Genomic DNA, 12335 nt, shown 5'->3' with positions numbered 1-12335 from the left:
AAACACTCACTTAGAAAATAACTAGAAAGAGACTAAACAAAACCAGACAACACCCCAAGAGGGCTATCCAGACACTGTGTGATCTCCCTGGGGTCAAGCTTCCACAGCGCTGTAGTTTAAATCTGAGCTCACGATATTTACAAATGAAGTATTTTCTCAATTACAATCATTTCAATTTGGAAATTTAAAAATAAACAAATTAGAAAATAAAATCCACATAAGAAAACAATAATCACAGCATATAACTTACACAAAAGTGGAGGTATTTTCACATTCATCCTTATTTGTCACATTGATTTTTAAAAGTACCTGAATACTTAGAAGATTAATCTCTTCAACAACTTTTGACTGTGAGTTGGTGTGTGCACGCGTGATGTGGGTATTAGCTAGAAGAACACGTGGGAGGTCAGAGGGCAACTCTGTGGAGTTACTTCTCTCCTTCTATGCTTGGTGGAACCATACGTTCCGCACACCCAGAGACAAAGGTCAGCACTGCCCAGCAAGTAAAGGACCTGCTGAGCCATCTCACCGTCCTGGAAGATTTCCATGTTTAGAATATATGTTATGCATATGGACTGTAATTACATAAATTTGAATACATGGAGATTAGTGGGATTCTTGCACATAAATTAACTTTAAATAAAGGGGTTAAATTATTTAACATTATTGAAATTATGAATTTAATTTGTTTAGTTATAAACCATATTTTTACTGTAAGTAGAATGAAGTCTATTTTATGAAGTATTATATAAGATGTTTCTTTGAATAAAAAGAACCAGTGGTTTTACTGGAAGTTAATGTAGGGGAGGGGCTTAATTAGCAAAGTAAAAAATAAAAAGGACAGTAACTTCCTTTTAGGATGCTAAGAAAGCACACAAGGAAAACAACTTACGCCTTGTATAAAGTTACAGAATACTCAAATATGAAGAGAAAGTTGGGTAGTACTTTGCTTCTAACCATAACCTCAAAAACTGTCATATGTAAATTATAATCTTAGTATGGAATTTTACTGAATGTCTCAGTTTTCTGTAAATTGTGAGTTTATATTCAATTTAAATTTTGTTTACTTTTGAACAGCTTAAAAATATATTATGCCCAAACTATAATTTAACATTTGAAAAGATAAATATAAAAAGAGGAACAATGAAAAATGTATGCAAAAGATAATAAAAACACAATAGTAAACAAAACTGTCATTAGAGTTCTGCAGAAAGTCCTTGAGAAGTTATTAAAATTAAAGACTCAAGCAAAGGTGCTGGATAAAAGATCAACAATGCCTATAAAAACTTCATTAAACTGGATCTCACTCACACACAACACAAAATTTAGGGCACCAGAACAAATCAACAAGCAACACAGAGCACATCGAAGCCGATGGAACTCTATTAAAGAATGAAAAGAAACAACTTCTATGTGTATCATGTTCACGGGTGGAAATGCCCAATATCATGCCCAATTTTCCACGTGCAAATATATAAATTTAATTCAATTCTAATAAAGAGTTACACAGAATTTGACACACTGACAGTAGAAGTGGTATTCAAAACTAAAGGGTCAAGAAGGAAAAGAACACAGCGGCTACGAGTGGTACCCTAAACCAAGTACCAGAACTGTGCAGGGCTGCAGTGATGAAGACAATGGAGAGTCAGAGCATGAGTAAGAGCAGGACAGGGAGGCCATGACATGCAGAGCAGAAACAGTGTGGCTGGGGTGAACAGAGAGAGTCAGTTGTTTATGTGGGGAAAATATTAGAATCCCATTCCCACTCCATGTCGCAACATATTTCAGTTTGTAAAGTCTTATATGCATAGAAGCAATAATTTAAACCTTTAGAAGAAAACACGGACGAAACATAATACTTCCATAAAGAAACAATACGTTAAAAACCACAAAAAGCAGAAGCCATACAGGAAAAGACTGGTAAAGCTGACTAAAAGTTTTGAAAAACAAAAAGATAACACAAAATTTAAAAATTATCTTCAGAATGGAAGAAAATGCTTGCAACCAACAGCCCAGCAAAGAACTCATATTCAGACTTTAAAAGAACATTAAAAAAAAAAAACCAGTAAAATTAACAGAATGAATGGACAAAGGATACCAACAGGCAAGTCATTAATAGCCAATGAACACATAAAACAATGCTAAATATCTTTTGAAAAGGGAGAAACCCAAGTTAGTACAAAATTATAAAAATGATCCTTCACAGACATCCAACAGGGAAGAAGTCAGCATCTGACTGTGCAAGGGTTGGCAGGGATGTGGGGAAACAGGGAGCTCTCACACACTGCTGGGGGTCGGGGTGGAAATGGATTGAAGCACAGGAGAAAACAATCTGGGAAGATCTAATTAGTTAAGGTTCAAATACAAACTACATCTACTTCGACTCACACTGCCCATGTGCAAAAGTAGAAATACTAGGATGGTCATCCCCTCCGCACTAATTTTAGCAATACAGGGCTGGAAGCAGTGGAAGTCTCCCACAACAGGAGAATGTTTGTACACTGTGAGAGCTGTGCATGCCATTACAGCAGGTCCTCTTACCATCGTTTTATAAAGTTCTAAATCACAGCTGATTTCCAAAAACAAAACAAAACAATGGAAAGAAATGTGTCCCAGATCCCGTGCAATCCACAGAGATGATGTTACCATGTCACTCCTCCTAGTGGTGACTAATGAGACCATCACCCAACACCTTTGGCTTAAAGCTATATAAAAGATATAATTAATGACCTAAATGCACATTCTTCAATGTGGAATTAGTTTAGAATGGCAGGGGGAGAAAACTGACCAATGGGCTGCTCAAAGCAACGGGCTGACATAAATTATTAACATAGTATTTTTGACTCTTAAAAGGCAAGGTTTAGTTGAGTGAGTACCCACGGCTAATTGAGCAGTTATTATACACTATCCAGCTGCCACAGTCGTTCAGTTGTTATTCTAGCAACAATTTCATTTCTAAGCTATGCTTATGATGCAATGATTAGTTATATCACGGCTTACTAAACTGATTAGAAGAATTAAAGAACACAAATCAAGAATGGCACTTTCAATGCTTTGTGGCTACAGTTTGGATCTAATAATGCCGTTCCCATAAGTTTTGAATGTAATCTTCACATAAGCATATACCTACACACTTCTCTAACTAAAAACTACCTTTACCTATCTACCTATATATTTTTGCCTATTTTATGTGAGTGGTAAATTTCTCTCTCTACATATATATCATCAAAATGTAATGACAGCTAATGAACCATAACTTAACATACAATGTACTTAACTAGACAGATTTCACTTAAACATGTCAACACCCTTTCCTGAACCCAAGTGTAAGTTGTGCAGCCAGGCTGCTCCAGGGAGGCACCTTAACTGGCTCAGCCTCACTAGCTGTGGAAGGAGATGTGGGCCTTGACTGGATGTAAAACTTGATGCTCGGGTTCCGTATGTAAGTGTTGTCAACGGGATCAGTCTAGGAAAATAAATCAGGAAAAAAAAAAAAAACCCCAAGAAATCACTTTTTAACAACATGGAACTCTTAAGACATGATCATGACAACAATTCGTGAGGAAGATTAAAAAAAAAAGCTCAGTTTAAATATTCACATTCGGGATGGCATTATGCAAAAGCACTAGTTTTACTATGTTTTGTTAAATATGGAGAACTGCATACTCTGGCAGCTGTATGGGAGTTATGAGTGAGTAGTGACAAACTTTAGGAGTGGCCCTCTATGGGCAATGGGCACAGGCAGGCATTCAAACAATTCCTAAGCAGTTAATCAAAGCTCCAGCCCCAAGCTTGCTGTTCACCTCTTACCATGAGCACTGGCTTACCCTGTACGTATATCTGTACACACAAGGATCATATATGTGAGATAAAAGATGCATGCTATAAATTATACATGATTTTGTCATAGACAGTGTGATTTAGTTCTTTTCAAGGTATTAATTGTAAGGACAAGGAATTTAGTATGAGCTTTGTGTTTGACACTCACATCAATTCTTCTTATTTTACAACAGAAGAAATATTATAGTCAGACGCACCCTTTAAAGTTAAGTACTCTTAGAAACTGAAAATGCTTTGGGTTAAAAGTTACCATGAAATATAGGCAGTTCTCAAAGTTCCTAGGATTGAGCTTAAAGAAGATAATTTGGAAAGATCAGGTAACTTGTTTTGATGTAGTGTATGAAAAACAGCAATGTTCTAATAAAAGGAGTAAACTACTTTCTCTTATAATTACTATGCTTACTCCTGGGGAGGGGACATGATGATAGACAATGTTCCCCTTTCTAAATTATAGCTGATGAAAGATTTAAGAACGGACATGAGAATATGAATTAACAAAGTAGATCAGAACATACACTAAAATCATAAAGACCTAGCATATGGAACTAGGTGAATAAAGCCTCTTAAAACTCTAGCTTGAATGGCAAGTACTTAATGAGAGTCTCAATGAAGACTTATCGAGTCTGAGGCCTAAGGGCTTATCAGTGAGAGATTCTTGTGATTGTTGTGATATAGGAAGACCCAGCTGACTTTGGGCAGTGCCATTCCCTAGACAGGGTGTCTTGAACTATGTAAGACAAGGACAACCCTGATGAGAGCAAGCAGGGATCACGAGTGTATTAATCTCTCTGCTATTGACTATGGATGTGGTGTGACCAGCTTTGTGACTTCGCTGGAAGAATGGATGAGATTTGTGAGCTAACTAAATCCTTTCCTATATTGCTTTTGATCAGGTGTTGGTTTTGGGCTTTTGGTTTTTTTGTTTTGTTTTTGAAATCACACAAATAGAAATGAAACAAGAATAAAAACTGTTCTGGAGTTGTGATATGTTGCTCATATAAAACTGCCACCTTTTGGTCAATGTGGAGAATCATTATCATCTGGTAAATCTGCAGGAGTTAAAGATGGAATGGTAAACACAAGGAGCTGCCCTCTGTGGGTATACCCACCACGGCCTCTGAGGGTGGTGGGCACAGACCACCGTTCAAACAGTCCATGAATGAAGGGCTTGGTGAAAATAACCAGCACAGTTAGTTACTAATCAATGTAAGTCTTTCATGTTTAGGTTTAAAAACTGGAACTGCTGCGGGATACCAGCTACCAGCTCTGTATGTGTGGCACAGATGATCCCATAAACTGGTATGCTTTGAGAAGTTTCGAGTTAGGCCTGAATCCAACTCTTCACTGCACGGCCAGTCCTCTATGGTCTACCAAGGTGCTGCCATGACAGAAACATTCAGAGCAATAAGAATCATGGAGGCCAAGTTATGTTTTTTGACAGTAAACTGTGAACAGGAAGAGAAAAATAAAAGAATCAAATGATCTCAAGACAAATTTGCCCCACTCACAACTTTATTTGGGGACAGCTAAGAAGAAGGTAATAAAATTATATTTAGCTATATAAAACAGGAATGTTTCTCACTTCCTACATTCTCTTTATTCTTTTGTCTATTTAATTATATAAATTGCAAGGTAATGAAGCAGCTCTGAAATGTTTTACAATAAGAACCTAAAATGACTCAGTCATAAGAGTGTCCAAGTGGAAGATTTGTTACACATCGAAAACTGCGCTATTTTAAGAATAAGTTCTTTTTTTTTTTTTTTTTTTTTGAGCTATCATGAGATCCTGAAGCCCTAATACTCAACAGTAAGACAATAAACCCTGGATCCAAGGTAATTCTGTGAATAGGAATAAATAGTTCCAATGACTTTGACCTCTAAGTCTTGTGGCTTCAATATGTCTACAGTCAAGGGCAGATAGCTTGTGTTTTCACTAATACTGACCCACATTTTAGAGCAAGCCTACTCCTTGAGTAGTGGGACCGTGAGCTAGCAGAGGTGAGCACAGTGTCCAGTGTCCAGCACCAGAGTTAAAGCATGCAGCCGCACCACCTTCTCGGCTGTGGGTGAACAAGAGTTTCTATCACAAAACTGGCAGTTTATTTAGCAGTTTATTGACCAGAGTCAGGTGTTAAAACATTTATCAGCATGTTTTATGGTCCCATAAAGATATGACATGGCAGTGAGTAAGCCACTAGAGAAAGAAAAAGACTCACTATCAGTTTAATTTGTGATTGCTGACTTCAGAATTCTTGAACCCTTTAATAGAAATCTTTTTCTTTTGAAGAATTTCTGCCATGTATTAATTTGTTGTTTCTTCTTAACTAGTTTTCACTAATTAGTGTCAATGAAAGAGAACAAAAATGAGGAAATAAAAATTATTTTCTTAGCTGCAACAAGTAAACCCAGGCTATATTGAAAACTACAGTAATACTGTAGAAAGACCAACTAGTGTTACCTACAATAAAATAGAACAGCAAAAATCACTATCTGTGCATTTAGAGCTATATGCTCTTAAACTAAAACTCAATTTCATTAAAAAATCTAATTATTTTTCTTTTTAAAGAAACTAAGTAACTACACAGCAGTAGTATTTTGAAATGGTATTGAGTGGGAATATTAAAAAAAATCCAACTATATCATTTACAATAACATTCTGATTTTTGAAAAAAAAACCACTATGGAGTTTGAAAATTACAACTCTACTTTTCTATGTGTAATTCCAATAAACGCAAGAAACAAAAAGCATAATTAAACATGAAAACACTCTTGGCAAAAAAATTTTTTGAACATCAAACTCAAATCTTTTATAAGATTCTATTAAAAGCAGAAGCTAAGGAAATAAAGCCACTACGCTGTCACATCATCTGGGGATTGCTGCCATTATGAAGACTCTCTCAAACGCAGCTTAACAAGGCAGATGAGGAAAACATGTCACTTACCCTCTCACCAGACCTTTAATCATCACCAACATGACTGTGGTGTTCATTTTAACTATAATTACATGCTAATCCTTATCATGTATTTGTAATTAATGGTTTCTTCTTACCATTAAAAGCAATTAACTAAAATTTCAGGATATTCATTAAATACACTAGAATTAAAGATGCCTAAGACTGATTTTAAGATTAGCTGACAATAACTCATATACACAAACACGAATAACATTTTTACACAGAGCACTCTAAAAACTTTTAAAAATGGAATCATCATTTCTGTATTTAACTCATGGACACGACTAAAGATATTATAGCATTAAGTCTAAGTAGTTAATTGAGTTAGTAATGTAGTAAAAGCCAATAAATATGATATACATAAGAGCAGAGCTACATCAATTTAATATTATCTTGATAATTATAAAAAACAATAAAATGGTAAATAGCTAAAAAGTAACACATAATATTAATGGATGGAATATTTTGATATTGTTCGAAGACAAACCTTAGAAGCAAATCTTAATCTAACAGTGTAAAAAATTTACTCAATATTTTAAAATTATAATCCACTGAGAAAGATTACTTTTATAAAAATACCTTTTCTATTCTTATTCATTTTCTCTAAGGAAAAATATATATAATTTTCAAGGCAGGGTTTCTCTGTGCAGCCCTGGCTGTCCTGGAACTCACACTGTAGACCAGGTTGGCCCTGAACTCAGAAATCCGCCTGCCTCTGCCTCCCAAGTGCTGGGATTAAAGGCGTGCGCCACCACGGCCCGGCAGGAAACCTATTTTAATAACTTATTCTAATGAGTAGGAACTAAAAGATATTTACTATATTGTCAGTTTTGTTTATGTTCTCCTAGTTCAAATATATAATATGTGTGTATATAATAAAAAATCAAATGTTGTGATTTTTTTTTTGTTCATAATGCATGACAGGGTCACGCAAGAAGTCCACAATGGTTCTTGAATAAATTAAGATTTTTCTAGCAAATTATCCTCACAATATATATTTAAAGTACTGTATTAAAATGAAATAAAGAAGCCAATGTTTTGTGTTCAGAGCATAAAATTTTTAGTGAAATAGTTATTTCTGTTAACTGAGCTTATGAGCAACCTCTAGTATGATAGCAGTATTATTTCATTTGGAAAATATAAATATTGTATTATCCTGTAACAAGTAAAAATTACTTAATCTTATAGCCTCAGATATAGTCTTACTAGTTACATTATTTTGGAAATTTCTTTATGAAAATTTCTCCTAAAGTTATTTACAGTGTTTTGTCTTGAATATGGACTCTAGAGATTATACTCTATGAAAAGTAACAGGAAATGAAGCTGTACGTTGGCTCTTTGTGGTCTCTGATCCAAATTCTAAAGGAACAATCTGAAATGAGACAGTCTGTGCCTTTTAGTATTAAAAGATTCAGATGAAACTCTCCCCAGTCATTTGTATCCATACATTAACAATACTATTTATAACATTTTTCTTATAGTATACTTAATTTATTATTTAATAGAACTTTACGTCTTCAGCCTGCAAATGAGGCTTAATAGCATAGAAATGGCCAACTCTAGGATGTTTCCTTACTTCTGTGCTATTTCAAGGGAAAGATTTTTAAGTTTACAAAAGCATTTAATCATCTGAAAACATGGTATATATGAAACCCTATGTCAATGTTAGACTCAAAGCCACAATTAGAAATGGTAAGTATTTGTGTTGTATGAAATAACAATGTTACAACCTTGTCCCAGAGACTACTTTACAATGCCACTACAAAGTTCTCACTTAACTACTGGGTAATTTACACTTTTTCATATGTTTTTATGAACATATTTCTTTACAAATTAAAGGGGAAAAGTCAGTTACTAAGCCAAGGAGGAGCTGAAGGACGATGGGAAAAGAGACAATGAAGGCTGCCATACTGACAGGTTCTGGTTAATGGCAGCTTCTTTAGATGCTGTCATAGAAAGATACAGGGCCAGGTGGTGGCGCACGCCGTTAATCCCAGCATTTGGGAGGCAGAGGCAGGCGGATTTCTGAGTTCGAGGCCAGCCTGGTCTACAAAGTGAGTTCCAGGACAGCCAGGGCTACACAGAGAAACCCTGTCTCAAAAAAAAAAAAAAAAAAAAAAAAAAAAAAAAAAAAAAGAAAGAAAGAAAAAAAGATACAGGATTAGGAGTAAAAATCCTAAGAGCAGTCACTTCCCTCAATTTTTTTCCTATTTCTTGAGTCAATGAAATGTTCTACATGGCCAAATCTCTCAGTGTACATGATTACTAATCAGATATAACTAATTCTTAATAAAATTATCAATAAAACAAAACCTTTCTGAATTCACAGGCTGATAAATCTAGTACAGATGGGCAGACAAATGCCAGCCTTCCCATTACAAAATAGTTACTAATAATTTTATAGATACAAGTATCTACTGGCTTAACTCTATAAATTTCAAAACAATCAAGACATCTGTACGAGCAGAAATCTTTTAATAGACTTCTAACAGAGGGCAGATGAACGCACAGATCCACTGAGTCCAACCCTGACAGCTGAGGGGGCTGTTCAAATTATCTGTAATGCTAGTGTTACTCATGTTTGTGTGACAACACCCTTTATCAGTTCAGAAAGAACACAAGAATCAACGTCCATCCTACTACCTCTCGTGTTCACCAAGAAGTGCTTCATCTCCAACTTTCCATCTCTAGGAACTCTGGAATAAAGGTGCTTGCCAGTCATGAAGCTGACAGCTCAAAGTTACAATTTTTTATCTCCCAATGACTGTCCTTTAGTGCTATTTAACACTGAATGCAAATGCAGTTAAAGGTCTCAGTGGTGTGTGTGGCAGGTGCTGGGGCAGGCTGGCTTATAAAAGCCCGGGACCTTTCCACACACTGATTCCCCACCTGGAGCATATCAGAGCCACACAGAGCCTGTGAAGCGGCCAGACACAAGCCTGGAGCTAGCACTGGCAATGGAAGATGTTTCCAGTATTAATAACATATAGAATCTGTTTAAATCTTGAAATTAGATTACAAAAAATTATTATTAAAATTATTTTTCTAAATCTATAGTGTGTAAAATATTTAGGCAAATTTCTTTGACATCCATTAAATACAACTTCTTCAGAACTGATTTATATAAAATCCAGTCAACGAGGTCTATAAATGGCCTGAACACTCTACATAATTGTATGTATCAGATTTTCTATGAGAAACTCATTTACCCTGTATTTGAATAACTTAGAAAGCACACTTTAAAAAGGTATCTTACTATTTTCGTGGCTTAGTTGTATAAATTTACATAAAGAACATTCCTAAAGCTCTGCGGCCAAAGCCTAAATGGAGGGCTAGAGAGAGAGACAGGGAGGAGAGGAGAGGAGAGGAGTGGTGCACGAGCAGCAGCACATGCATGAGAGGGGCCATGACACATGGAGCATGCTCAAGGGCTCTGCAGCCAAAGGCCAGGGGCGAGACACAGGCAGAAGGCATTGGGACAGCACACAGTGCGGGAGTCTCTTACACGTCTGCCTTTGCTAGCTGGAGTACAGGACGGAGAGCGCTTCAACAGAGAGAGAACACCACGTTACACATACTCATAGGACAGGCCCCAGGCCCTCTGTACCAACATATAGCATACAGACATATGTACAACACCATTGTTTTGTTACAGTCAAGTACATTTATATCCATGAAAAACTGTCGGATAAGAACAGTAAGGAAACAACTGCTCAGATGTGGTCTCAGGCTGAAGTTTGCATTGCATACACATAGTGATCCACAAGGCAGCATTCCATCAAGTCGGGAACAATTGTAACAACAACAATAGGTCTACTTAATTTTGAGTTCCTATTTGCAATCACTTAATAAAACTTATTTGAACCATAGTAAAACACCACACACACACACACACACACACACACACACACACACACACCCCACTCATGAAATATATAATTAAGGAGCTTTGGTTTATCCATTTACATACCCACTCTTGCTCTTTTCAAAGGTGACTTTTAAAATGCTGAGAGCTAAATCAGGGATCATCAGCACTGACAACAGAGAAAACAAAAGCACAGTTCTATACTGTCCGCCCTGACAATATCCTCAGGCCTTGAGATTGGCTCTGTGAGAATAAGATCTGTGGATCACTGTGAGAGCCATGGTGAAATCAAGACCCTAGTGAAGGGAGGAAGCATGACTGAGTTCAATATTCTGGAGCATTTAAGTAAGATTTTAACTGAGGCTAAACTTTATGCGTAGACTCTGTCTGCTGAGATAACTCATTTCTCTTGTTTAACAGAATACGAGGAAGAAAAGCAATATGAGGTAAATAGAAAGCTGGATTATGGACCCAGTATCTTCTTCCATGTCTGAATTTCAGACACTAGAACTTTAATTTCCATTTGTCCTTATCTGGTTGGCTACACAGAATGTGAGGCTGGGCCTCATGGGAACTCATCAGGATTAGGGATTTGTATGGAGCTGAGTGAAAAGGAAAGGTAGAAGAGATATGGATTTTTACAGAAGAGATCATGTAATTTTTTCTACTGCAATTTAAATATGGAAATGTCCTTCCAATATCCTTTCGTCATGTTGCCCTTTATTTCATTAAAAATATGTCTCTTTATGTGCGTTAAGGAATGCCATACAAATCCTCTGTCTACACTTGTGTTTTTCCTAAGATGAAAACCCTAAAAGTCACCCTTGCTAAGACCACTCTTCCAAACAGGAAGGTGTGATAAACAGAGGCTTAGACCACTGTCCTGGATATTTTCTAGGGTTCTTTTGAAGTCCACACTGTGTGCAAGCAGCCCAAGCAGCCATCCTCTCACATCACAGCTGCACAGTGCTGAACATACACCCCTACACTGTCTCATCCGTCTCTTTCCTGGGGAACAAAATGGTGGGAATTACATAAACTCCTGCCCTATGTCAAAGCTATCTCTACACAGGATTAACTACACAGCTTGACTTAAGGCATCCTGCCCTTACCATCTCCCCATCCTGATAAAAATTCCAGCATTCATATGAATTGTGAATAAACAGACAAAACAAACGCAGGGAAAATAGTGAATAGAAGACTAGTTCCATGTGGTTCTAAACATGAAATGATAATTTTAATAGCTCAAATCAAAGAATAAAAGTAGGAGAAGAGCAGAAGGTAAAGTTGGAGGCAAGGACTATTAGTAATAAAATTGAGAACTCTGAAAGTAACCCTGGACATGTGTGTGGGGAAGAACTGAGAAGACAGATGCTATGTAGACACAACACCAAATTAAACTTACGATCCCTCTGTCCTAAGTGTGGAGGGTCTGGCTTCAATTAAACATTAGTCCTTCAATATTCTTTTTTATAGCAATAATAGAAGGTAGAAGAGGATGACCAGAGGGACGGTATTTGAGGTTAGTTAGGGACCAGAACCTACTTAATGCAGGGAAAGTCACACATTATAAAGAAAATGCATAATATAACCAGTTTTAGGATAAAGAATAATGAATTACTCCTTAAGAATCTAAATATCCAACAATAGGAGCTACTGAACTTCTGTTTCATAGT

General features: G+C 36.4%; 1 protein-coding gene across 31 annotated transcripts in view; it reads right to left on the bottom strand.

Moving 5' to 3' along the window:
• Cdc42bpa (CDC42 binding protein kinase alpha) overlaps positions 1–12335 on the bottom strand; it is a 205528-nt gene that overhangs the window by 31345 nt on the left and 161848 nt on the right. For 15 of the 31 annotated variants that reach the window (XR_001784122.2, XM_017320119.2, XM_017320130.2 and 12 more), the window contains one exon: positions 10300–10338. The exons of 13 other annotated variants lie outside the window; for them this stretch is intronic. Coding sequence is in view for 17 of the 18 variants with exons in the window: in XM_017320119.2 (XP_017175608.1) it covers positions 10300–10338 (39 nt within the window). In the remaining variant the exon portion in view is untranslated. The remainder of the gene's footprint in view (positions 1–10299; positions 10339–12335) is intronic. 3 more of the 31 variants (XM_006496807.4, NM_001359549.1, NM_001359545.1) reach the window with 1 other exon arrangement.

Source organism: Mus musculus, chromosome 1 (assembly GCF_000001635.26).
Source record: "Mus musculus strain C57BL/6J chromosome 1, GRCm38.p6 C57BL/6J".
NCBI lineage: Eukaryota > Metazoa > Chordata > Mammalia > Rodentia > Muridae > Mus > Mus musculus.
This window is presented reverse-complemented; position numbering and strand designations above follow the sequence as displayed.